We start from the raw sequence: 27414 nt of genomic DNA on the forward strand, positions 1-27414 counted from the left end.
CACACACACACACACACACACACACACACACACACACACACACACACACACACACACACACACACACACACAGAAATTATGAATGGTGGGTCTCTGCAGACATACAGAAACTTCCCCGAGGTTACATATCTCCAACACAAGGTTGTTCCACATCCGCCACAAGCCTGCAGGTCTCATTTTACTATAAAATACCACTCCGCTCTGCTGTTTCAGTGCTAACCTTGAAGAAATGACTTGGGGAGTCTATGTGTGGGACGTTGACGTCAAATTACAGGGCACATTCCTTCAGACACACACACACACACTGAAGGACAATGTGACAGAAAGACACACTCATCTGCCACACACCACGCTGCCTTCGTATGTATATTTATGTGTAAGAGAGATTGTCACTGTGTAATCTATGGATACGACCTCTGTGGTCCCCTTTGCCGCCTTTTAATGAGTCCCTTTTCCTGCCCGTACAAACAGCTGCAGGAACCAGTGTACATATTAATCTGTGGAGGTTATTATGGTAATTACCGCCGACATTTGCGAGGCATTTGAGAAAGTCTGCACAATCTGAACCCTTCACATTTCTGTCCTGCTTTATAAACACTCTGTAATTACCATGTGGAGCGTTTACTATAAGGTTTTACATAATAAGGTACATCATTTCTGTAACGGTGTCTTTACTATACAGGAGGCATTAAGACAAAGGTGAAGGAGCGGGGCCCTGTAATGAAAATAGAGGACTGACATTTTGTTACATAATTTGGATGCAATTAAAAACAAACTGTTCAACATTGCATCATGTGCTATGGCTGTCTTGTTCAAGATAGAATAAGATAAGATAAATAGAAGCAGTAGAGAATACAGCGTATACAGTATGACCGCACACACTTCGACATCGGGTTGCTGAGATTTGAGGAGCGGAAGAAGTCTCATGAAGTACCGGAGATGAGAATTGGGTGGATGGATGGCATTTTCCAAAAGGTCTACCTCAGAAGCCGTGTTCAAAAAGTTGTGTTTTCAGAGGCTCAGTGCATCGTTGTCGTGTGAGCAGACACATAAAGCGCAACGAAAGTCTTCTGTTTCTGCATGAAAGCATTGTCATGTAAACAGGGCCTGAGAAGACATACATTGTAATGTTTAAATCAAAGTCATTGTTGTTCCTATCTGTGCCCAGAGGGACACACTGCTCCATTAGTGGGGATAATTCACAAAGCTTAATTAAAAAAAAAAAAAGCAGTAGATGATAATAATATTCAAATCTGAGAGATCAGTGACCCGGCGGTAAAAGAGCAATACCTCATCATTAGTAAAACATCATCAAGGCTTCACCACAAGCGTGAGTCGGAGAAAACATGCATTCTGTAGATGTGAAGAAAAGAGAATGGCTTTTACAGATATTATGTTGAGGGGAACCACAGAGGCTGGTTCTGCAGCAAGAAACACTGTTGTCCTCATGAATTTTAAACGTTTTTAGGATGATTATTTATTTATTTTCGTTGTACTGAAACAAAAGGAGAACTTTTTCTCGGTTCATCTATTAAGATGGTCAAACAATAAAAGGTCAATCTATATGTAGCCCCTCAACACTTTGATTAGTGAATACTGTCCTGATTTAAAAGATCCAGGAATTATATATTCCTCAGGTTGCCCTCCAGTCACACAAGCACTACTCAAAGTAGAGACACACACATCATACCTGTAATCATGGCCATGGAAAGAAATAATGAGGCTATTTTGCACAAAAAAACCCTGCTGCAGAGCAGAGAGTAAACACAAGGCAAAACTCCATAAATTCACAGGGATATTGCAGCTGACCATGCTGTCAAACAGCCGCAGACACACACTCAGGCCTGAGGATCCTCACTTTGACTTTGGCAGTGACAAGGGCACCGGGCTATTAGTCCTCGTTTGCACACTGCTTGGACAATTTAGCTATTCAAATAGAGCCCGCTTACTGGAAAACAGCTCCTTAATGAAGAGATGGCTGGGTAATAGCCCATAAACCTACTCTTTTATTCTCTCCCACACACTCATAAATACACACTTCCTGTATGCGTATAGAGCCATTATGTACACGGACGCATGTGCAGCCTTAAACACTTGCTTAAATGCAGCTCTCCGCACGCGCTGCTTGAACACACACACACACACACACACACACACACACACACACACACACACACACACACACACACACACACACACACACACACACACACACACACACACACACACACACACACACACACACACACACACACACAAGACGGGACGGTGTCCTAATGCAAGACGGTGGCAATTTTTTTGCCACGTAAGTCAAAAAGGTCAAATTGCAAATGTCAGCTTTTTTTTTTTTTTTTCTTTTTCCGTCTTCATTTTAATTATTCTGCCAGGTTCAAAGAGTCTTCATCAGAAAGGAGCTGTCTTGACAAAGGAAGGCCTGAGCTCACAGATAAGCTCAATCAGTGTCTCCTCTTGACACTTTCTTTTCCATACTTAGCCTATCTGCACTCCTCTCACACACACCGACTCTTAGCTTTGCCTCAGACTAAATTACAGTGTATCGGGACGAGCCGGGGACCAAAGAGATGCTGTAGCAATTACGTGGAGTTATTAATTTACCTCGAGATTCTTCTTACTAGAGCTCAGCCGGTAAAACTGTCCAATGATACCATAAATCTTAAGTTGGTACGAGCTCACTGATCCACATACAAAATACATTTTGAGCTGAAAACCAGAGATTTCCCCTGTGATACCTTTTCCTCGGTACATCTTCACAAAACAAACTTTCTTGGGGCCTTTTGAACAGTACTTTACTGAGACTTCCAGGTCTAAATCTCGTGCTTCTCGTCCAGATTATTCCTGTTTGTTTATTGTTGCTTTCTGTTTCTATCATATCCATTTCTCTCCTTCTATCCACTATTCCCACCATGGACAGCAGAAGGTTTCCACCTCTGAGTCTGATCCTGCAGGTTTCTTTACATTAAAAGGGATTTTTTTTTCTCCCATTCCTCATGTTGAATTTTTAGCTCCAGGAATTTTTTTTCTCGTAAAAGTACCTTGAGATGAGTTGTTAATGATGCTACACGAACACAAATGAACTGAAGCGAATGAGCTCAACAAGGAAAGATGCGCCAGGGAAACCAAACAAGCCAGAAATGAGATCAGTGGCCTTGGACTTTAACTCAAACATGAAACCGGATGTGAAACATGAAAAAACAAGGACCTGTACGACAAGACCTGGAACACAAGAGAAGCACACTGAGAAAACCAGACAGAATAGAAAATATAACTTCAGTGCCACACCATGCGATGTACGAATATATAAATAAATAAATAAAAGGTTACTCAATAAGTTAAATTGAAATTAAATAACAAAAAACCCCCCAAAAAAACCACATCCTTGTGCTTGATGCCTCTACATCAGCTAACATTAGAGAAAACGATGAGCAAATGAATGAATGAATCCTGCAGTTTTCCTCAACATGAAGCCTCATCAGTGGTCTGATCAGGTTTGAATGTGGGGTCCTCAGGTTTCAATTTGCTGCAGTCTCCGCTCCCACTGCGTCCTATTATTTCCGTCTCTCGTCCACAGTGAAGCAAGCAGCAACCTTCAAACTACGTTATTTGACATTTTACTATTTCATTATGTGGTTTTGAGACTTCTTTCCTCATTAGCGAACTGTGAGTGCGAGTGGCAGCTTCCTGCTGAACTCGAGCAATCACGTTGTTTCTGAGAGCAGATCTCATGTTGACATGTCTGTTTATTGCCATCTCCACCTGAATGCTTACCGATGCAGAGCTGAGACTCAACACACACACACACACACACGCCGCATGCTTCTTTCATAGTGTGTTCAGATTATGAAACCGCTCGACAGACAGATCGATTTCATTCCTCAGGTAGAAGAAGCTCGTCTGTCTCTTCACAAGTCTGTTTTCCTTGGTTTCTGACACACACACACACACACACACACACACACACCCACACACACACACACACACACACTCACACACACACACACACACACACACACACACACACACACACACACACACACACACACACACACACACACACACACACACACACACACACACACACACACACACACACACACAAGGTCACAGACGCACTCTAACCAGTGAATAAGAGGAGGCTGGAGCGGTCCGAGGTGGGGACTGGTCTTGCCATGTGATTCGCCACATACATCAACTCTGTTGAGCAGAAAATTGAAATGGAAATGTGGGCCTTGGAAGAGTGTGGCTCCCATTTACCCCTGGACCAGAGCTAATGATTTGTCATTTCTCTCAGGGGCACAAGCTGCTGCCCTCTCTCTCACACTCACACTGCACCACGGGGCTGAACTCGCCTCGCCAGCCTCGACTGTACCAGCCACGCTTTGAGGCGCGCTTCAGGTCCGCAGAAGAGTTTAATGTGGCTCCTGTTTAAATCCGCATGTTGTTGTAGATTAGCAGCAGTCTAAATGACCTGCAGTGGCAGGACTCCTGGTAAAGTCTTCATTTGAGACCGTCTGTCCAACAGTGATGGTTCTAGTCGGAGTCGACCACACCTGCAAGTTAACTCGGTTTTTGTGGTCATTTTGGATCTTTAGTGGTTATTTATTTACCTGTTTTGCAGCATTGTGTGTCTTTAGTTTTTCTTTCTCTGTGGTCATTTTGTGCTCCTTTGTAGACTTTTGTTGACATTGTTGTTGCTATTTTTCACGTCTTCTTGCATTTTACTCTCATCACTTTTTGTCCCTTGTGGTCGTTTTACTTTTTTCTTGAGTTATCTTCGTGTCGCTTTAATTTCTTTTTTCTTGTGGTCATTATACACCTGTTTATTGTCTATTTTTGTTTTATATCCCTTTTGCACACCATCATTTTGCATGTACTGTTGTTGCATGTCCATGTGTTGCACCTCTTTAGTTGTTTTGTATATTTAAAATAAGTTTTCACATCATTGTGTACAGTATGTTTTATGTATTCTCATGGCCATTGTTTTCTCTCTTCATTGTCATTTTATTTTGTGGGAATACTTCTCCTCTTTGGCATCGTTAGTAATTTTTTCTTTTTTTTTTAAAAACACTTTTGCATCTTTTTGTCTTGATTTATTGATATTATGGAGTAATCTAACACATTTGTTTTGCAGTTTTTCAGTACATTGTTTATCTATATGTATTTGTTTCATATCTTTTTGTTGTCATCCTGCATCTCTTTGTGGTTATTTTGTGTTTTCTGGTACCTTCTCGCACCTCTTTATGATTGTCCTTTTGTAGCCATTTAACTCTATTTGTGGTCGTTTCAATCACTCTTCTGTCTCTAAATCAATAGTTGTACAACTGGCACATGAGCTGATTGTATCAGATTGAATTCTGGGCACATAAACGCAGCAGAGCTCCTCCACTCACTCTCTACTGCCACTGAAAGAAAAATATGTGACATGAAACTTTAAGCACAGCACATGTGATGTGTGCACTGCTGCTGGCAGAAAGGAAACAGCTCTTTAACGTGTTGTTCTTGTATTCTAATTGATAGATGTGCTTATGTTCTTGTGTATGCGTGTGTGTGTGTGTGTCTGTGTGTGTAAACAGCAGCTCAGACTCAGCAGATGGGTTTCTGCATTATTGAGGAGCACAGAGTCTCCGCCATGCTTTTGGTCCAGGAAGCATTCACCTGTCATGGCCGCTTGGATCTACCGCTGCAGCTTTCATCATGTTACGAGCGCGAGGCGGGGGGGCCGCAATGTTTAAAGCAATGACGTGTGATTTATTATTGATCTGATGGCAGTATCTGCCGGGACGCTGCACACAAACAAACTTGTTTGAAGAGAATCATCTATTGAACCAACGCTCACCATGAGTTTTCTTTGCAGACTTGAATTCATGGATTGCTGGAGGGTTGTAGTGCTCAGTATGCTGTGCAGTGATAGTTGGTTAAGTAAAAATGGATAGTGCTTATAAATATCAGACTGTGAGGTTATCTTTGGGGACATCTTATTTTGTATTCCTCAGCTCAACACACATCAGTCACAGCCTGATGGGCCCTTCAGCTCTTGTAAACACTCAGAAAAGTGGACGGCCCGCCTCCAACTTCCTGCGAGAGCTGAAGATTAAAACCAGGAGACGTTTCTGTGTTTCTAATCTGACCTCACACACAAACTGATGGCACAAAACTTTCACTCAACAAGCCCCTCACTTATTATAGAGCATCACTGCTACTGTTAAACTTTGTCAGGAATTATTGTATATTTGTATATATTGTATATATTTACCAAAAAGTGAAAAACTTTACCTGTGCTAAATTAGACTTCTTCTGTGGAATATTTTTACTTTGTTATAGCTGTCGTGTTTTCCAAAGAACAAAAATAATCTGAGTAAGAATTATTGAGGTTTCAGTGACTTTTGCCATAGATACAAACAGCTGTAGATTTGCAGTACTTGTGTCTCTCTGTGTTCTGTTCTCTTAAAGGGGTCATATTATACAGCTTTTGAACACTTTCACATGGGTGTTGTTGGTACAAAAATGTTGTATTCAAAGCATATTTTCCCAAATCCAGGTTTACCTTGATTTCCATCCAATTGAATATTGCATCATTTGAACTGCATTCAGAATCTGCTGTGTCTGTGTGAGCTGGACTGGCTCTGCCCACACATGCCCATCTGGGAAGATGAGGAAGTACTTCCTCTCGTGGTGCCATGTGCCAGAGCAGAGCTGTGGTAGGGTCAAAGGGAGGACCTACCTTTATTGGCTAAACCCCGAATGACATTATATAGGGTTTGATTTCTGATTTGTTTGTAGAGCAACACACTTTCTAAAAATTTAAACAAGCCAGGGAGAGAGATGAAAGATATTCTTCATTTTTGGGGCGTCATTCCCAGGTATGGGGATGCATATTATTGTTGAGAGACTGGTGCAAAATAAAAGAGCAAGCAGGAAAAAAAATAATAAATTAAAACAACACAAAAAGTGATTTTTGCAGTTTGTTCTGATGTAAATGATGTCAACATAATATAGCCCTCTCTTGTTCATAAATCATTTTTCTAACATTCAGACGATGGAGCATCTTCCTCCAACTACCTGATGTCACTTCAGCCGAATTAAACAATTTCATTAAATTCTTAAAAAGTAACTTGCAAACTAATCCTACTACTTTTAAAAGAAGCAACTCGCAACAGCATTTATTAATTTCCAGTAAGTTGCACATCACTGCATCCAAATAATTCGGCTTGTTTTTTGTTCACCTCCAGAATACACGAAGGCAACGGATTACCTCGCGGCTCCTCTGCTTTCTCCTTCTCATTAACATTAACTCTGATCTGGCTCTTTGTTTCTTACTTTCAATCAGCTGAATGATGCTTTTGTTTGAGAACATGAAGAAAACCGTGACAGTGTATTCGATCAAAGTAAAGCCTACAAAAGACAGGACGTTGAGACACCCAATGCATATAATAAGAGATAAACAGAGTAAATTTTTTTTCATGTACTTCATGTTACTGCAGATGTGGAAAAACTACTTTACAACCTTGTTCAACTCTTGAAGAAAAAAACCCCCAAGAATATCAGTGTGCTCCCCAAAAAAGGGTTATACATCTTTCAACTCTTAATCTCATTCAAATAAGGCAACTGACTTGGACATTTGAGCATATTCCAGAAGCTTTTGTGCTACATTGCTTTTGTTTCTCTTCACCATTTCTTCCCTGCTAAATGTAGAGAGGCCAAAAAGGTAGAGTTGCGTGTTGCCTGAATCCAAATACAGAGAATCCACCTCCTTGCCTCTGCGTTCATCCTGTTGCTCCCGTCAGCAGTGAAATCATCAATAGATGTCAGTGCCAGTTCCACTGGCAGCCAAACATGCCCGAACCAGAATGGAGCCAGCTGTTCCCGTTTTCGCCTCACTTTCTTTCCTCCATGATGTTGATAGAGGCCGATTTTTGTGTCAGTAGTCTGTAAAACTTTGTCTTGTAACTTCTCTTTTTATTCCCCCCCCCCCCCCCCCCCAAGGAGTTTTCAGGTGGTGGAGCCTCTGATATTATGATCATAAAGTCCTCTAGTCTCCAGCATGTTGGACGAAGATTACGAGAGAGAAGTTGTGAAATATTATTGCAGTTTTTCTTCAGTTTGTTAAAATAAAAAAGAAGAGAAAAGCCTGTAAAGGTAAGAGTTCATCCTCTCACTTTACCAGCCTTACTGATTTCTGCTGTACCTACTAAAACAATGCTGAGAATAAATGAATGAAATGTTCATCGAGCAGCTCGACGTGATCACACCACTGGTGTGGCTTGATTTAAGCTGCACAAGGCAGACGTGAATTTCAAAGTTTTGTTTTACGATGTGTATATTGGTACTAAAGAAAGTCCAGGATTTCATTTACAGATGGTTTCCTGTGGTTTCGTTGGATGTTTGAACAACTCTGAGACAAAATGCATACCCTTCCTTTCTGACTGAAAATAGGTATATGGTGATCTTAGAGGTGATCATTCTTGTTGAGAACAAAAATGAACCATGAAAGTCTTCTGTGCTTTCTTCTCTTGGGTCACCTGTTCTATGTGCAGGATGAAGACACACACTCATACACAGAAAGCAACACTCAAACACGTTGAGAAAGAAACCCGACCATGTGCAAAAGTAAACTAAGAACTCTTTTATTGTTTTTTATTCATTTTATATATCTATCATTAGTTTGTAACTTTTTTTTTCTCTACACGAGTCTTTTTAAAAGTTTGTCATCATGCTAGGTGCAGCTTCAGTGTTGGTAGTACATGCAAAGGTTGTGTTTTTCTTTTTTTTTTATTTGTTCTTGTCGGTGGGAGGATGTCACACACTGGAGAGAGTGAAATAGAGAGGGGAAGAGAGAGAGAGAGGGAGAGAGAGAGAGAGAGTTAGAGAGAGAGAGATCGATCCCCCCACGGACAGCAGCTGGAGGGATGGGAGGGGTGCACTGACCATCATAGCGGGTACACAAAGGGTTTTCTTTTCTTTCTTTTTTTTTAAGCAGAAGCAGTTCAGTTCTTGCTGTGAGATAGTTCCATCCATCCGGGGACGGCTTTTTTTTCTCTTTAAAATCATCATGACATCATCTGTTGACATCTTTAGTGCAGTCAAAAAATAAACAACCCCCCAAAAAAACAAACAAACAAAAAAAAACCAACTAACTAAACTGGTTAAAGCAGGCAGTCTTTAGGGGGAATATACAAAAAAGGAAACACTCCTCAGACAGCTTTGTGGAGAGAAGAAGAGAGACAGTGGAGGAGGAGGAGCAAAAGGGGGGGGGGGGGGGGGACACTTCATTCTGACTCCTGTCTGTGACGTTAAAGGAGACATCAGGAGTATTGCTTGTCACTTTGGTTCTGGGGGTGTCAGAGGATCAGACTGTTTTTGTTGTAACTATCTTTTTTTTTTTTTTTTGGAGTCCACTCTGGAAGATTTCCCTTCACTGCTTCACTGTTGCAGCAGAGCTTCTCGAAGTGAGGCAGGATGAGCCCCCCGATCGACGTGAGGAAAGAGACCATTTTTTTGGAGACCGACAGTAGCGAGAGCCACAGATTGCACCACACTAGAATCAAGAGCTAACTGAAAGGCTGCAAAATAGGCTTGCTCAAATAAAATGACCTTAAAGCATCACTTAGTTTGACATGTTAGCGAATGACATCAGGTTCAGGTGTAGTTTATTGACCTTTTTCCTCACATAAACACTCCAGGGGCCACAGATAAGGCAGCTGGGGGTCGAATGTTTCCCATGCATAGGTTTAATATTTGCGCTATCCATTAGATTTATTCAGTATTATTCAGCATTGATTTAAAATGTATATTATAAAAAAAATAAATAAAAATGAGCACAAAATTTCTTTGTGGAAATCACATCAAATTGTTTGACTCTACTTGTTCTCTATTCAAATACATGAGCATTTGGTCCATTGTGCACTTGATAACTGATTTGATCAAATAATAATAACGTGATGGCATCTTTACTACATTTAAAGAAGCACAGTAGTGAATAAAACTGAATCATCTTTCCATTAAATGTGAGGGATGAAATTTAGTTTTTATTCTCGAAAGTTTTTTTTTTTTTAATCAAGTGTCCTACAAAGGGTTAAACCACAGAGCATCCCTCCAGCCCAGCCGACTCTTGTGCCGGGTGACAGTTATGGAGTGAAACGCAGCATTTTCCAATCTTGTGCTAGTTCGCTTTTTAAATACAGTATTTTATAAGTATTTGTATTTATCCTTTTGCTACTGTTGTTTTTAGGGCATCTCCATGATACTTACAGCAAATTCGGAAACAGAAAATGTAAGGAGTTCTTCTTAGAATTAAAAACAAAAAACAAAAAACAACCAATAATATATATATCCTGCTGTGAAAAGCCATTTGTTTCCCTGACCCCCATATGTCTCCTGAAACCCCTCCTCCCAAACATTTTGAGAACCTCCACATCACAGACTCAAATCGAATAAACAGAAGTGGAAAGTGGACATAAGACATCGCACTTGTGAGCTGGTGGATGCCACTTTTAGCTGAGGCACATTTCAGTGCATAATCCTCTTTGAAGGGAAGGGGACGAAGCATGTCGTGGAATTACCAACTAAAAAAAAACAACGCAGCGACATGTACGAATAAACCTGCTTTCATAGGAGGAATTTAGCTTTTTCTGTTTTAGTTGCCCCTTATTCACACCAAATTACTGCGCACACGCACACACATGCACACACTACTGACAGATAAGGGTGGTCTAAAGAAGGATTTCTCTCCCTCTCCCCCCCCCCCCCACATTGAATTGAGTACATTGTTGCTGTACAAAAAAAAGAGAAAAAAGCAGACAGTAAAGGGTTAATGCTGATAGAAAGCATGAGATATCAAAATAAAGAAAAATTACCGGAGCACAATCACACACACACAAACACACACATACAGACGCATACACATGGACATCATCATCTTTGGTGGAATTCTGACAAGAGTATGCTTGAAGGACACCTGAGCACACACATTAAATAGAACACACGCGCACACACGCATTGTTTTTGTTGTTCCTCGAGCTGGAAGAAGGAGTCGACCGGATGTGTGAGGACCCAAGGAACGGCATAAGAAGAGGAGGAATGGCTTTAACATCACAGCGTGGGACGTTTGGCTGAGGATCTACCATTGTTGGGGGGGGGGGGGGGGGGGGGGGGGGGTTGTCATCATGCGAGGATGGAGTGTTGTTGGGGGGAGGGGGGGGATTGCATGTCAGCACACAGTTTGTCTGGGTGGGTGGGTGGGGGGGCTTTTGCATCTGGAAACAATCACTACAGACTGGCATCAGGTGGCACCCGGTGAATTTGACAGTGTGACATGACGACAAGATCTGAGGGTCTCCTACAATATCGCTGCAGTGTGATCCCTAAAATGCAGGAAGGAAAATAACCCCTCCCCTCCAAAAAACAAAACAAAAAACCCCAAGACAAAACAAGAACAAGCAAACGATCCATCACGAGAAAAATCTAGAAAATAGAGACAAAGATTCAAAGCTGCCTGTGGAGGAAGATGCTGGCATTCATTCAGAATCATTCACTGACGGCTCCCCATCGCATGTTATCTGCTCTGCAGGCCTCTCTAGTTCAGTTTCCATGCAAAGCCATGGCTTAGATCGAGGAAAGAAAGAAAAAAAGAAAAACAAAAAAAAAGAAAAAGAACGAGGGGAGGAAAATACAACGTGCAGCGCCTCCTGGAGCTTGTCCACATGACCCAGGCGAGAGGGGGAGGAGTCAACAAGACCCCGCCCACCCTCCTCCCACTGTCCCAGTATGGAAGGAGAGTAACACAGAAAGAAACGAGAGGGACAAATGGAAGGAAGGATGGATGGATGGATGACACATTAAAAAAGAAAAGCATGCTAACCTGCTGTCACACCTGCCGTGTTATATTCCAGCCAGTGAATCAAACAGGGCGACAACATATTTTTTTTGTGTGTGTGACATTTTCTTCTTTAATACAGGGGCTAAAAAACACAGTCTCTTCTAAGGAACGGACCAAATCACACACAGTCAATGTCAGAACTAGTTTTCTTTTCAGTACTAGATTTACATCCTGAATATTTAAACATCATTTAAATTAAAGGTCATCATAGTTTGTTCAATTTTAGCAGGTAAATATGCATATATTTTCTTTAGGTCCATACATGTTGCCGTCTCAGTTAACCAAAATTCTGCTCCTAGGCTACATTTCACCCTAAACTGGCTACACTCATTGATCAAGAGGACAAAACTACAATTTGGACTCCCACATCTACAGCATCGACAACAGGAATTTCTCTGGGAAACACAAACTACTGAGTGGAGGCAGGTAAAAGAAAATCTAAGAACAGAATGTGAAAGCGAGCATGGATTCCAGTTATAAAACAGAAAACGAGCGGATGGGAAAGTCCATCCGGTAAAATCATAACAAAAACCAACACGATGAGAGAAAGACACGGGGCCGAGGTCCTCGGGAGGAATGGGAACGATGAGCTGTAGGTGATGGTGTGTGAGACGACGCACGCTTTGATTCACGAGTACAAAGTGCACGTGCGTGTGGACACGTGGGACGGAAGTTAAGTGTCTGGTGGTCGACGGGAAGGGGGAGGGGGGGGGGGGGGTCTCTCCTGCTTTCAGGCCTGGGTTCGGGAGGCAGGGAGGGAGGGGAGGGACACGGGAGCGGGTGGTGAGGGAAGCCCCTCGGCCCCTCAGGAGCTGAGGGTGAACTGGTCTTGCTCGATGGGCTTTTTGACCCAGGCCCCCAGGCCGGCCTTGTGGAAGGCCTTGATGAGCGCCTGCTTGGCGGAGTGGTACTCTGTGGCTGCCTGCTTGGCTTCGTGGTACGAGCTGGGCTTCAGCATTTTGATCCGAAGGATGGACGACAGCTGGGAGACGGAGACACACACCAAGACAAGGTTACCATTGGACGCAAAAACACACAATAGCAATAAAGAACTGAATTTGTGCCCATTTTCCAAAACAAAGCATGACAAAAATAAAAAAAATTCACTGACGTGTTGTTCCTACTAAGTCCCTCGATCATAACATACACCACATCATCACGTAAGTCTGTTCTTCATTTATCATATTTTTCAGATTATATCAGACATTTTTTTAGTTGCTTGGCTGTTCATGTGACTCATATTACAATGCGACTTATATATTAAAATACAGTTTCATATCATCCAGGACCACTAGATGTCACTGTATGACAACAGAATGCTGCCACCGGACCACCGTTTGGGAGTCTTGTAATCTTGTAGAATTCAGTGGGGGGGGGGGGGGGGGGGGGGGGGGGAAGTGATATATATATATATATATATATATATATATATATATATATATATATATATATATATATGTATGAGGTTTTATCAGCATCGGCTCATTTTCCTGAGTCAGTACAACCTGGGTGTTTAAAATATGAGGTCAAACTGTCGCCAACAAAGGAGAAGCAGGCTTTGTTCAAGATAAATAAAATTGCGGTGGTTGTAGAAACATTGTTTCGCATCGCTTGTTCCGTTTACCTTGGAGTGTAGGCGCACCCAGCGGCTGTAGAGGGCGTGTTTGCAGAGGCGTGAAGCGCGGCCCATGTCGTCCTTGCCTGTGGTTGCATTGATCACCTCTAGGGCCTGGTCGCCCACCGTCCAGTTCACGCTGAAATTCGGAGCCTTGCCCGGCTGCCTGGCTTCGGCGTTGCTTATACCTGCAACCAGAATCGCCGGGAGTCAGAAAGTGAGCAGCACACCGAGGTCATGTTGTTCACTTGGGGAGGTAGAATTTCCCAATCTTCCCAAAATTTGGAGCTCAAACATCATCACCAATAATATGGTCGTAAAGTAAATATCATTGGTAGAAATGAAGTTGATCCTGTTAACCAGCAACATAAGTATGGAAGACAGATGACCTCCACCTGTGTTCACCAGGGTACGTCATAAGTAAAGCATTGTGTCTCCAATACTTCCCATTTACTAGTGAAGTTTCCCTACTGGGAATTTTTCCTGCTTGTCATAAATGCATCATTATCCTGGTTTTATAGATCCAAAGGACTACAGCAAACCAACCCAATGTGAATATCAACACTGGATCTTTGACTGTTTTATTCGGCTCTTTAGACAGGCCAGATATGTAAAGTATACTTTAAAAAGCGACCTGCCAGAGAGCAGCCGAGAGTCTTCGCCTTCACTTTTGTGGAGCGGTCATGTCATCCATCTCCTTACGCAGTGTATGATCAAGACAGAGGGAAATGTTTTCTTTCACCAGCCACGGCCCAGAGTGCGGAAATCTTCCCCAAAACATAATGCCAAAGCCCCAGAGCATTTAATAAAAAACAAATGTCTGCAGGCCTTGAAGTGTAAAAAGTGCTGCAAGATAATTATCTCCTCACTGGTGCCCCGGTCCACCCCACCGCGACCATCTCTCAGACAATCCCAACATGTCAGCATACTCTTTCCAATGACGGCTGCTCCCATAGTGGCAATAGATTTAAACCCAACAATCCTTTTGTGTTTGTTTTGTTTTAACCGAGACGTTTCCATGCAGCCCGGGTGACTCTGAGGACAGAGCTTGTTCTCCTACGGGAGACGGCGGGGGCTTTGGCCTCCGCTGTATCTCAAGCATAAATGGGAGATATATGGATGTCATAAATCGCAGTGTCGTGTGTGTGTGTGTGTGTGTGTGTGTTAAGCTCCTCGGTTCCATTTGGCAGCCCTTGTGGCAGAAAATGATTTAAAAGGGATGAAATCCTCACTGCTCTAACACCACAGCTCTTCACCGCTAAAAACTCTCTAAAGCGGAAAAGGTTAATAACACCCCTCCTATTATCCTCCTTTCTCCACCATTTACAGACCAACCAGAGAGGAGGTGCCCCAGTGTGTGTGTGTGTGTGTGTGTGTGTGTGTGTGTGTGTGTGTGTGTGTGTGTGTGTGTGTGTGTGTGTGTGTGTGTGTGTGTGTGTGGGTGTGTGTATGTGTGTGTGTGTGTGTGTGTGTGTGTGGGCTCTGTGTCGTGTGTCATCCCCCCCCTTCAGGGATCCACACAAGCGATCATATTGTCGCCCGCCTGTTTGCCACTGTCCCGATTTCATGGCCGCAAGTCAACAGGTTTGGTATTTTCTTCACCTTGAAATTTGCTTTGCCTCCTCTTGTGGTATTTCAGTCGCACCGGGGACAGAAACAGGTGGTCGGTATTGAAATAAAGCAGCACAGTTAATGGCCTGCTGGGGACTGTGTGTGACTTCCCAGTGAGGATTAAGGGTCATAGCGTCATAACACATTACAGTCAGCATGTACTCGCCACGGAGACGCTGTGGTCTCGTCCCGGTGACATTTTTGAACCACAAACAACCGGAGTGAGGAGGTTAGGGGAGCGGTGTTTGGTCAACGGGAGGGACACAAATGTTTGCTCATCATTTCTAGATGGCTGATATGTGACTGGGCACTTCAACCACATGGATATAAAAGAGAATCACAATCTACTTTTTCCAATAAAAAGAATGCGTTCAAAAATTCACGTTTTTTTGAATTGGCACCAATACAGTAAAGACAGAATCATTACCATCAACATATGGCTCAATGTATATATTTTCATTTGGAATGTGGTATAATGTTTCCCCCAGCTTAGCTATAAACCTCTACTGCACTCCCACAGCTAATAATCATGTTTTCACATGCTGGTTTTCCTGGTGAAAACTAAACATATTGAAATTGGGACAATTATAATTAGCTAAATGTAATATATAGAGTTTCCAGGTTGGCCCAGGCACTGTAAAATATAAAGCTAAATTATATGGTTGGCACAAAATGGCCGGTTGCTAATAATTGGCCTTTAATTTTGGCAGATTTGAACATGAACAAAACTAAACATGTGCAATGATATTGTGGAGTGCTGCGATTATAATACGAGTCGTAATAAATAAACTAAGTATACAATGCTGATTTCGCTGTACCTGAAAACAACAGTGTTTTCTTTTCGTGGACCCAATATTAAACAATGGCACTGTGTTTCTTTAAGATTCAGGAGTGCTACCATTTGGTGAAATTGTTGTTTTCCGTCAATAAGTCCTTACATTTTTGTACTTTTGACCTGTGAACACCATGCATGATGTCACGTTAATTAATGGAGGGAAAATACGATCTATTGTCAACACAATCTGCTGCTGTAAGGCTCCATCAGATTGACCTAATATGTCGACATGGGTTCAGTCTTGTGCGATATATTGTACTGATAATTAATTAGAAAGATATTATGATGTCACAGTGATGGTGGGTTGGCCCTTGTGGTCACTGCTTCATGGGCTTGACCGATGGATTTTGGTTGCAACTGAGGTATCCCCAGATGAATGCAGCAGCGTTCCTCTCAAACACATTTTGGCTTCACTTTTGTAGTGGAGTGTTTTTCATCGTTTTGCTCCGACTTCCCCATTAACTGAATCATGAGTAGATAGCTTCACTCTTGAGGTGTTATGTTTTTCTATTATGGTTGAGATGATAGTTAAATAATTTAAAGATAAAACCTTCAGGTCAATCACCCCCATGTCGAAACACATCAGGGTGGGTTGGTTTTCACTCCTCAAGTGGATGCAGAACAATCGGGAAACATCATTTCATTTCATAATTTGTTTTTTTCATGAAGAGCCGGCACAATCTAGACAACCACATACACTGATGACAATGTCATTTCCTGAAAAAAGCCGCTTTGTATTTGTTGAGCTGTTGACGGGCGTCCTTGTGACCGGCTCCGAGCAACTGGACGAGTGCTCTGACTGGGTAAGAGTTCATTTATTCCATCAATACACTCTCTGATTTACATTTATATTCTGTCAGTGCTTCCTGCTCAGCACTGCCTGAGACCTTGCTTTTGTGATAGAGTGATTGAAATGAAACTCTGCTGAAGCCTGCTTAGGATTGATCCATTACTGCCTTGCTTTCTCATGGTTGATTCTAATTTGTTTAGACGTTATCACTTGGTAAAGAGCTCACCCGAAACAGCGAAGTAAGAAGGCTATGATTTCATCATTAACTCACCAGCATATCTGTTGGTGCTACACCTCTGTCTGATTCCTATATTATGTTAAACATGTTCTCACAAACCCACTGATACCTGTGGGATCATAGTATTTGCCTCAGGTCTTCGCCATCCGCAAAGTCTTCTCACATCAAAAGTGAATAACCATGGACCAAGATCTTTGCCTGGACCATGAAATGAATGTTAAACACCCCTGAAATAGATTCTCCTTGAAAAACGAGTCAACAGGAAACATAAAAAAAAACAACAACATAAAAAACAACATCAGTTGGTAACAGAAAGAATCTACAGATTAACGTTAAACTTCTGTCCAAAATAAAATCCCCATTGATACTTGCCATTGTTGTGCAGACAACCTCTGTAATAATTTAGTGCATCTGTAATGGTAGAAGTACACAGACTCCATTAATTCAATCATGTTTAGTACCTGAATTTCCCCAACCTGCCAATACCGGCTGACAAGTCGTATCAAAGGGCAAACCCAGAAAGACACACAATCCTCTAAACACACATTCATACACAGTAGGAGCAAAACACCCCGGGTAGTTTTGTTTTGATTGTGAGAAAAACTCATGCAGATAGAGCAAGAACATGCAAACTCTTCAAAGAAAGGCCCCGATAGAAAAGAGAAACTGATAAGCACTGCAAACATTTATCAATTTCATTATTGTCAATTTCCCTTTCATAATTGCATATTGAAATCACAAAAAAAGGTGGTTAGTGTTCACTTCGCAACCTTGTTTTTTTCTCAATGCACACTTTAAATGTATTGTTTTGTATCTACTCTCTGATAGAAAAACAAAACATTGATGTTAATATTTAAATGTGATTGTTGAAAACTGGTTGAATAAAACGTGAGAGGTTTTCCATCGTATTTGTCAAATAAGTCATCTGCACAACTAAAGGACACCCACAGATTCTAAAAATGGAAAGTTAAAAAGAAAAGAAAGAAAGAAAAAAACACTACAGGAGTCCTGGTTTATGCGGCCTTTTTAAAAGGTCAAGGCTTTGCTGGAAATGTACACAAACTGATAAAGCTATTCAAATTCCACAGGAACCAGGCAAATGTCACCGTAGCTCAAACAGAAGGAGAAAAGCAATAACTGTCTTCCTGCTCCTGGCGGCCTGACCGACGAGGTGAAGAAGTGTTCGCTGCTCAGGATTCAATCCCCCACCTCCTTGATATTTAGACAGCTGGAGACTGATTGGCTGAGATTAACCAGTCGATCCTCGCAGAACATGAAAATATGGATGTGGCCAATCTATAGCTTGTTATTATCTGACGTATTTTTGTCGTACGCCGCCGCCGCCACAGTGGGGGGGGGGGATCTTACCGCTGAGGAGGGGCCTGTTGAGGGTGAACTGCTGGGGCAGATCCTCGATGTCCGCGATGCGCTGGTACATGGCCCTGGAGAGGTGGTCTGCGTGGTACAGGCTGCCGAGGATGATGCTGGAGAAGTAGATGGGCTCTGTGAAGTAGCTCATCAAAGAGCCCTGGATGCCCACCACGTTCCACCTGATGAGGGATTAAAAACATATCAAGGTGAGACGACTGCTGCCAAAAACAGCCACGCTGTCCAGACTCACGGCGGTTTTTAACGATTTGACCATCAACTCAGCAAGAGTCTTCAAAACATTCAGCTTTTTCACATTTTTAACTATATGGTCATGCGTTTTAAAGGCGTTTCTAAAGTTTTCTGATGGAATATTTTCTAAATTTAAAGAATAATAATTAAAAAAAAGGCTTCAGGGATTGGAAATTAATAGAGAATTTCCATCTTTGCCCTTTTCACTGTTGTGGGTAACCTGTAATCTCCGGGTGCAAGAACCAATCAATACGTCTAAATAAACATTCAGCGGCAGTGTCGATTCACAACAATAATTTAAGGATTATTAATTGACAGCAGGATTAATCTCCCTTTTGTTAAATGTTCTCCAATTTGGCAATTGGTTAGTCGTTAGCCACTTGTCCAAAATATTGGCCTGACTTTCTGTCTCACTGTCTGTCCCATTTATTTTCACCAAGCAGCCAAATGCGGAAAGCGTTTTAAGTTGTTGTGATAATTCAGCTCGCTAATGCAAAACCTCCAACCAGCCAGTGGCGCCGATCTCCTCATGTTGTCATGGTCGAACCGCTGCAGTTCAAAGCATCAGAGTCTTGAAGGAAAGTGATATAAGTGACATTGAACGTGACGTGGTTGGAGTGTGTTTCATCAAGTATCTTGACGCATCGTGAATCACGCCGCTCTCGCAATCCCTGACGACATTATCACATACTTTAGTTTTGCACATTAATGGGCACATTTTTTACTCAATTGAAAGTTTCAGCTTGTTTTAAAAATGGACCAAAAAGCTCAGTTTACTTCACCAGCCCCCAATACATCATAAATAACAGAATAACAAATACATCCAATTGAGAAATGCAGCTCGAGTCCACGGCAAACTTATATATTATATCAGCTGTCACTATTCTCAAACAAAGACTCAGAACACCCATTAAATAGCAATAGGACCCGACTCTGAAGAAACATGCCTTTTTCAAATCTTTTGCATGGACATAAAGTTGTGACAGCTCGTGATCAATGTGCTTCAGGGGATCTACAGGACGTCACCATTAAGGCGGTAATGTGAGCAGCCTAACGAGCTCCCCAGAGAGCCTGAATCTCAGAAAAACCAGAGTGGTTACAATATATGTGCTTAAGTGGCACAACACACACACACATGCACGCGCACGATCCATAGGCAAATATATTAGCCTGCCAATGCAATCTACCACGCCGAGCCGGGCGTAATCCTACAGCTGTGTACACTCGGACTGATCCAATTTCATTTTTTCCACAAAACTTGTATGTGTTCCTGCGCTGCGTCATTAGCCCTCTCTCGCCACTCATTTTCCCATTGACATGCTCCGCGAAGCAGCGCCGACCCCCACCCAACCCACCGAGAGGGCGAGGCACAGATAGAGGAGCAAAATGAGAGTGAGGAAAGGAGGAACATGAAGAAATGGAGAATGAAATGAAATTGTTTAAAGAATTCACGAGAAACTCAACAAGGATGGCGAGCTTCTGGAACCTTTGAGAGGTTCAACGTGTGGTGCTCCGCTGGGATTCTTTCATAAATGTTCACAAACGCAGTTATGATGCAAACCTGGATTTGAGCTGTATGAAAGCTGTTATACAAATAAAGTTAGTTTTATTGATTGATCCTTTTTTTTTAACACTTGTGATAAATGGCTGTATCGGATCAATTAATTCTATGCCTTCATGTCGGGTTTGTGGAGGTTGAGTTTAGTAAAAAGGTTTTTTTTCCCCTTTAAGGGGCAAATTAAACAACAATAGATTTGTGAGCCTGTTGACGATCTTCTCTCGTTCTCCGCTTTACTCCAGGCAGACCGAGAGGGTGTGAAATTACCAATACGAACCGAGAACAATGAGAAATATGCGAGCGGGAGACCCCGGGCTACACACAGGGCCCATTGTTTCCATATGCAATATTCACCGTGTGGATGTGTGCGAGACGGGAGGGAGGACCAAATGAAAAAATCTCTGAACTCATAGCTGCGAGCGGTTAAAACACAGACACAGACGCTCAGTCACTCAGCCTCATAACATTCGATGGCACCCACAAACTCCACATATTGTTTCATTACGACACAAAAACACCTGAATACCCTCTGAAGGACGCACACATGAACCCCAATACAAAAAACAACCATCGACTGAGCAAGTTATGTTTTTTAAGTCTTTCAATTTTTGTTTTCTATCAAACATCACCATGTTTTCCTGTTGCTGCTTCCTTCAATCACACGCCTCCTGCGTCGATACAACACGCACTCTGTAAGGCCCGTGAGCAAACTCCCCCCAAAAAACTAAAAACTGATTGGTTTAACAGGTGATGAGAGGAGGATGGTCAATTCAAATACGTTCGATACCATATTCAAGGTGTGACTTGCTGAGAAGGAAAAGGGGGAGGTACAGTACCAACACTCTGGTGGACGTGTCCCCCTTCTGCTCGAAATTGTTTTAGTGAATCTTCACTGCTTAGTCATAAAAAGCTACTTCAGCAGAAATCCAGAGCAAACACATCAATTTACTGTAAATCTGGTGGTTGAGATAGATACAGTATGTTCACTGTTATTATGGCATTTTCATGATACAAAATCAATTCCAAACTGATCGAAAAGCAGTATCTGGCATTTGTTAACTGGTGATGGTCTCCAAATTTTTAATTTGAAACTAATCCCTCGTTAACATGGCGTTTCAAGTGAAAGCATATTGTTTTTGTTTTTAAAAAGTACGATCAAATGTTTTGAAAACGGAAATGGCAGAAAACCTGAAAATGATGCCGTTTTCTTGTTGGGTAGTGAGTTAGTGCCTTTTGTTTATGTAATGAAAAAAAAAAGTTTTGCATTTTCACAACAGGGGGCTTAAAGCAGTGAGTCTCACTTTGCCTACATTACATCAATGCATTTGTTAGATTAATATGTAAAGCTTGTGTTTAAATCAACATCTTTAAAAAAAAGAATTATTTCACACTTTATTTATAGGTTTATAATCTGATTTTTTTTTTTTTTTACACACCCTATGCTTTACTGATGATATTAATCGTAAATTTACAATGGCAATACTACTGAACGCTTCCCAAAGTAATAAGAAAAAAAATTATCTCAATCTTGCCCTTTAACCATGAGGAGGAACCCTTTCTGGCCCTCACATCAAAATCAAAATGTTCTCCTTTGGTTTGCACATATATTATATGAACCTACAGGGAGAAGAAACAACATGGATGCACTGAAGCACAAGGTCAAACCAAGATTTAAAAAAAAAAAGCTAAACCCACAAAATTAGTTTCTTTTTGGTGATAAAACTTACAGGTGTATAGAAATGCTTCTTCAGTGCAAAGTCAAAGTGGAAAGACATGTTCATGGTTTCCCATGTTCCGGGGACAATACATCATAATAATCATGCCTGTAATGTGTTTAGATTTACCCTGACGAATTAAATAAAACACAAATAAATTGTGCATGGAATATCATTTGATTCCAGTGTCCGTAGTGACACAAAAAAGGAGCACATTTTATGTCAACTGCTTGGAATTTCCAGAAATTAAATCCATTGCTAAAAATTTGTGTAAGATTTGATTTATTTGTGTAAGATTTGATTTATTCGGGAGATTCTGTTTACTTCAGGTAACACACCAGGCTGAAAAGCCATTATTTACCATTAATTACAGAAACTTTTGAGTCAAAAGTTCATTCTTGTCACACATTATTTGAACTGAGTCATTATTCAGGTCTTTTTTTTTTCCTTCGACAATGTGAGTAGGGAGGAAGCTTTCAGCAGCCATACAGAACTCGGCGTAACACTGGCCGTGTAATTGGAGGACAACGAGAGGAGCAGAAAACAACGTGTTTGGAGGGAACGATGAGGGCATGGTCACAGTGTGCCTGTTACCACGTGGATTAAATAGCAGCCCCCGTGGCTAAAAGCTCACCTCTCCAGGACACCGGGGGGTGGGCTGCAGGTGTTTGACCTGGCTAATAGCCATGTCACGAGGAGGCAGAGCGACAAGTCGTGCATAATGGCTTGTCACACTGGCACTGAGACGTAGTACCCTAATTGCTTAACTGCAGTGGGTTATTTTTCTGTGCTTTCATGTCAGATTCCCCGAAGCGTGCGCCGGTGTGTCACCGTTATCTTGACGAACCCTCGCATAAAAAGAAGGAAATAAAAGGCCCAAATGTGTGGTTGGTTTTCAACCTTATTTTGCCCTCTACTGACCTGAATCCCTTCACGTCGGACAGGAGCACAAAATCTAAATCACGAGCCGCAGTGCTGACACGCAGGAAAAAGGCCAACAACATGCCTCAAACGGCGCTCGCTACTCAGAACACACGTCCGTCATCCAATCCACAGTCAGCATTCAATCACTCGGTGCGTTCAGGCAAAGTATTACCACTCTGGACGGGGAAGAGAGGAGGAGGAGGAGGAGGAGGAGGAGGAGGAGGAGGGGAGCCATGGGGAAGTTTTATCGTTCATCACAGGGGAGGTATGGTGTTGCCTTGAATGTGGACAGGGACTAAAGACGCAATGATGTGCCTGCAAAAATGGCCCCCAGAGACAGAGGAGCCATCAATTCAGCCGTCCCCGACTCTCCCCGGAGGAAAACTCGCACTTCACACGACACGGTGGATTGACGGAGCTGGGTTACAACACCATGGAGCGGAAAGTAACTCCAGCAACGGAAACAGATGGCAGGAGTGGCATTAGACTCAGCTGATTAAAGCCGAAGTTTGAATCGTTAGAAGAAAGATATTTAATCTACGTTTAGAACCGGACCACACTAATTATAATACAAAATCAGTTAAATGATTTCCCCCCCCACAATAACTAATTATAAATGCTGCATTTGTGGCTATTGTGTTGATTTTTAAAACCTAGACATTTTTGCATATTTTACCCTTGCAGATGACATATTTGTCTTTTTTCTGCAACAGACACATTTGTGAGATTTTTTGATACACCGGTAGAGATATTTGAGACATAAAAAAAAAAACATTAAAAAACATTGTAATGGAAAATATATGATCCTCATTAGAAAAACAAATGCGGTTGAAAATAACTGATCAGTAGCATGAAAGGAGCATTTTAGAGGCCGAGTCCCTTAAAAAGTTAAATACATGAAACCAACAATTTAAATGAAATCGCTTCTCAATGAAAAATTGCAAAGACTTTACAGACTTCCACATTCTATAAGATCATCAAATGATTTAAAAGGGCAGGGCTGCACGGTGGTGTTAATTCCCACGTTCCAGTGAGAATCTCCGCAGTTTGAATTGAGGATCCGAGACATTCCTGCGTGGAGTTTGCATGTTCTTCCGGTGCATGAGCGGGAATGAACCCTCTATCTCCGGGGGTTCAGTTTCCCTCATGCACAGACGGGCGCCTGCAGTTAAAAAGCAACTGTGATTTACTAATATTGTGCGCCATCGTCTGCTCTCGGCCCTGTGATCGATGTTCCAAGGCACGGACAGTGAATACCTTGCAATCTTGTCACTGCACGACATGGTGAGTAGCCTCTCCCCTTGAAGCACGCCGTCCCAGGTCTGGATGGTGTTGCTGGACCTGACGGGGATGGTGCCTTCCCCCGACTCGATTTTGGTCCGAAGCTGGCCCCGTGCTTTCCGGTTGGGATGTCTGTCTCCCTGGTCTGTGCGATACAACGCGGGAAGAAAAGAGTTGAAGATGTGAAACACAGACGGCGATTTGAACAATTCTTGAAATTCAAAGGTAGCCACGCTGTACAACACAAATCATAAACTTTAGGCCATAACGTGAAGTTTGCTGTGTGTAGACTTTATGTGTTTGGACAGAACGAAAACATGAAGGAGGAGGAGAATATGGACGCGGCCGTGACTCAGAAACTTCAACTTCAGATGCTAATTTTGCGAAGAAAGCTTGAGGTAAGTACATGTTACTATCTACTAGCATTTTCCAACAAAAACACACAACACGTAAACATAAACAGGTGGCGGCAGCGTTCAAAGATCACCCCAAATATCGGACACTGTCTGAATTTTATTGATTTAGATTCTCCTACGATTGCTACCTTTCATCTGGAATGACTGAAAAGCCTTCACATTATTCTCTAATGATTAACTTCTTTACACACCAATTGAAGTGAGATTTAAAGAAAAGCTACTTTTCTTGCTGTATTATGGGGTTTCTCTGGCGTCGATACAGCAGAAACATTAGTGAGAATCTGGAAGCAATAAAAAAAAAAAGAAAAGGCAGAAGGTAAAGTTACAGGGTGATGCAGTAAACACGGGGGGAGTGAGAACAGTGACTCAAAGTGAGAACGGGGAGGGAAAAAAAAACAATAAACAAAAAAAAAAAAGAAGAAGCGTCCACGCAGCATGCCCATTATTTATGATTATGTTATCAAAGTTTTCTGCTGTTCCACCAGCAGGCGCCATCTATTCAGTGACTAATTGAATGTGGCTGTTTTCTATTCACTCCACCATGTGCGACGGAAAGCACTCTGACAAGAGTACGAGGGAGGTTAATCAGACAGACAGTGTGGGTGGGCTGGGTGGGAGGGGAGACTGATAGAGGCAGACAGAGAATGACAAAAAGCTCTAATTACAAGTGCCTTGTTTAAATGTGTCTGGAATGCGCGTTTGGACACTGGAGTCAAATTCTAATTAAATGAAACGATGCATAAGAGGAAAAAAACCCCCACAAATTTAATCAAATAAAATAAACTGTTGTTGAGACCGCATCCCCGGAGCTGAGAGGAGACCAAATTAAAAACACGCCAGCCGAGTCGCAGGAGGAGGAGGAGGCGCGGAGCAGCACGCGAGCTCTCGGCGGCGTACCTTCCACTCCGGCCTCGTGCGGGGAGAAGATCCGGGCGTCTCCGCAGGGCGAGGTGCTGATGTAGAGGTGGAACTGGACGTTGTCCTTTAACCTGTAGCCTCCTTTGTCACACTGCACAAATATCGACTTCGGGTGCTCCTCCTTGTTGCTGGTTAGACAAAAGAGCAGAGGGAGGGAGGACTGAAAAAATCTGGACTCAAGTTAAACGACTGCTGACACTCAAACGCAAGTTATTGTTGGAAGAAAAACAAAAAAACTTGCGCTCAATGAAATTCTCCTCTCTAAAACGAGTATTGGCTACCTTCCAACTGCATTTAAATGCATCGTCAATGGCAGGATTTCATTCAATTTACATGTTGATATCATCCGATATGTAGTGAGAATGGAGCATAAATCTGAATTCTGCCAAAAATGCAGGGAAAAGGGTTTCAGCATCAATTCAAATTATAGCGACTCGTGATTTTGAAAGTAGCAAAGAGAATTGGACTGACAGTAAATAACAAATATGAAGAAAATAAAGGTAATGAAAAAGAGTACTTAATCACAGTAATGTGTGTAATTGTCAGTTTATTTCCTGCAAATGACTAACTGACGGTCTGAAAACCTGTTTTTAAATCATGTATCTGTCCATCTTCACTTAATAGTCCACGGGAAGGTACATTTAGAGAATAGCTCAATAAAGGAATGCACGATGTCAGGTAAAGGTGTTATAATCTTGTCAAGTATTGCAATAACAATATGATTACTTTGGTAGATTATCTGAGATTGATCTTTCGATTTTGTTTTTATTCAGTTGGCTCATGATTAACCCCAGTCTGTGTTTTTTTATTCATTATTCAGAATTTGCAGGGCATGAACACAGTACACGATTTGCATAATCTCTTTATCATTAGATTCTACTGTATTTCATCTTTCCTATTGTATTAATCTCCTACTTTTCTCTTAGAAGCCGGGCCAGAAATGGTTTGACATTATGTTCATGTATGCTATATTACATCTCAGAGTTAATATTGCCTTCAATTATGTTGCAGTAAATTCAAATAAATAGATCAATAAACAGATATATTAAACAACTTCACGCAGTCTCCTTACCTGAGGAAGAACTCCAGCTGAGTGTAGAGGTACCTGATGAGCGAGCGCCGGGCGATGATCTCGGCGTGGCAGTCGTTGAGGGCCAGGCCGCGGTCGCTCATGTACTCACCGTTGATGCATTTGGTTCCCGTGGAAACACAAATGACCTGTGCTTCCTTGACATCAGTCCCTGTGGGGCAGGACGGAAGGAAACAGAGGTGCATTAGTCACCGTTAATCTATCAAAATGAAAAGAGTGAATACTACTGGTATGGTCGAAGTGGCAGGGTTAGATTACACGTCTTTAAACAACAATGTAAGCCGCCCACGAACAGCTTTAGGTTTAAAGCAATTGGAATAACAAAAACAATTTTCATGTCTTCTCAGAAGGTCGATTCAGATGCAGTGTCATTACAATTCAGTCATTTGGCCACTAAATCTGCAAACCCAAAACATACGTAAAAAAAAGAAAGAAAAAAAAGACTGACTTTTATTGTTATTAGCAGCAATTAAAAATAGAACTTTGAGTGAAATAACTGCTACTCCTTCTCATCTCGATGAAGAAAGATTAATTGAAGGTTTTGAAAGGTATACTCACTTATGGCTTCCTGCTGTCCTTAGTTTACAGAAAAAAGGTACCTATTGATAATGAGCACTGTATTTTCATCCTTTGTTTTAAATTAAAACATTTTAATTAACCTGTTTTATCAGTAGAAGCTGAATTGTAATCATCATAGTTGGTTCATTTATATTGACTGCTTTTTAAATTAAGTATTTGTCACTATTTACAGAACAAAATGCCAAATCTAATGCTGAGTGCGAAATTAAGGCAATTTATAATCTTAACTTCATTATTGGTTCCACTAACTAATTATTTAACGAAGACTTAAGCTTCATGTTCACAGTGTGATATGTATTCCTACACAGAGTAATGTCGGGAGCACGTTACC

The 27414-nt window shown here is 41.8% G+C and overlaps 1 protein-coding gene across 1 annotated transcript in view; it reads right to left on the reverse strand.

Annotated features, from left to right (window-relative positions):
* Positions 1 to 11911: 11911 nt before the first annotated feature.
* adarb1b (adenosine deaminase RNA specific B1b) overlaps positions 11912 to 27414 on the reverse strand; it is a 133531-nt gene continuing 118028 nt past the window's right edge. The window contains exons 7-12 of the mRNA XM_080498343.1: positions 26487 to 26655; positions 25394 to 25542; positions 24057 to 24225; positions 18351 to 18532; positions 13518 to 13696; positions 11912 to 12875 (exon numbers count right to left, since the gene is read on the reverse strand). Coding sequence (XP_080354469.1) covers positions 12699 to 12875; positions 13518 to 13696; positions 18351 to 18532; positions 24057 to 24225; positions 25394 to 25542; positions 26487 to 26655 — 1025 coding nt within the window. The 3' untranslated portion in view covers positions 11912 to 12698. The remainder of the gene's footprint in view (positions 12876 to 13517; positions 13697 to 18350; positions 18533 to 24056; positions 24226 to 25393; positions 25543 to 26486; positions 26656 to 27414) is intronic.

The sequence above is a fragment of the Blennius ocellaris genome (genome assembly GCF_963422515.1).
Source record: "Blennius ocellaris genome assembly, chromosome: 6".
NCBI classification, from domain to species: domain Eukaryota; kingdom Metazoa; phylum Chordata; class Actinopteri; order Blenniiformes; family Blenniidae; genus Blennius; species Blennius ocellaris.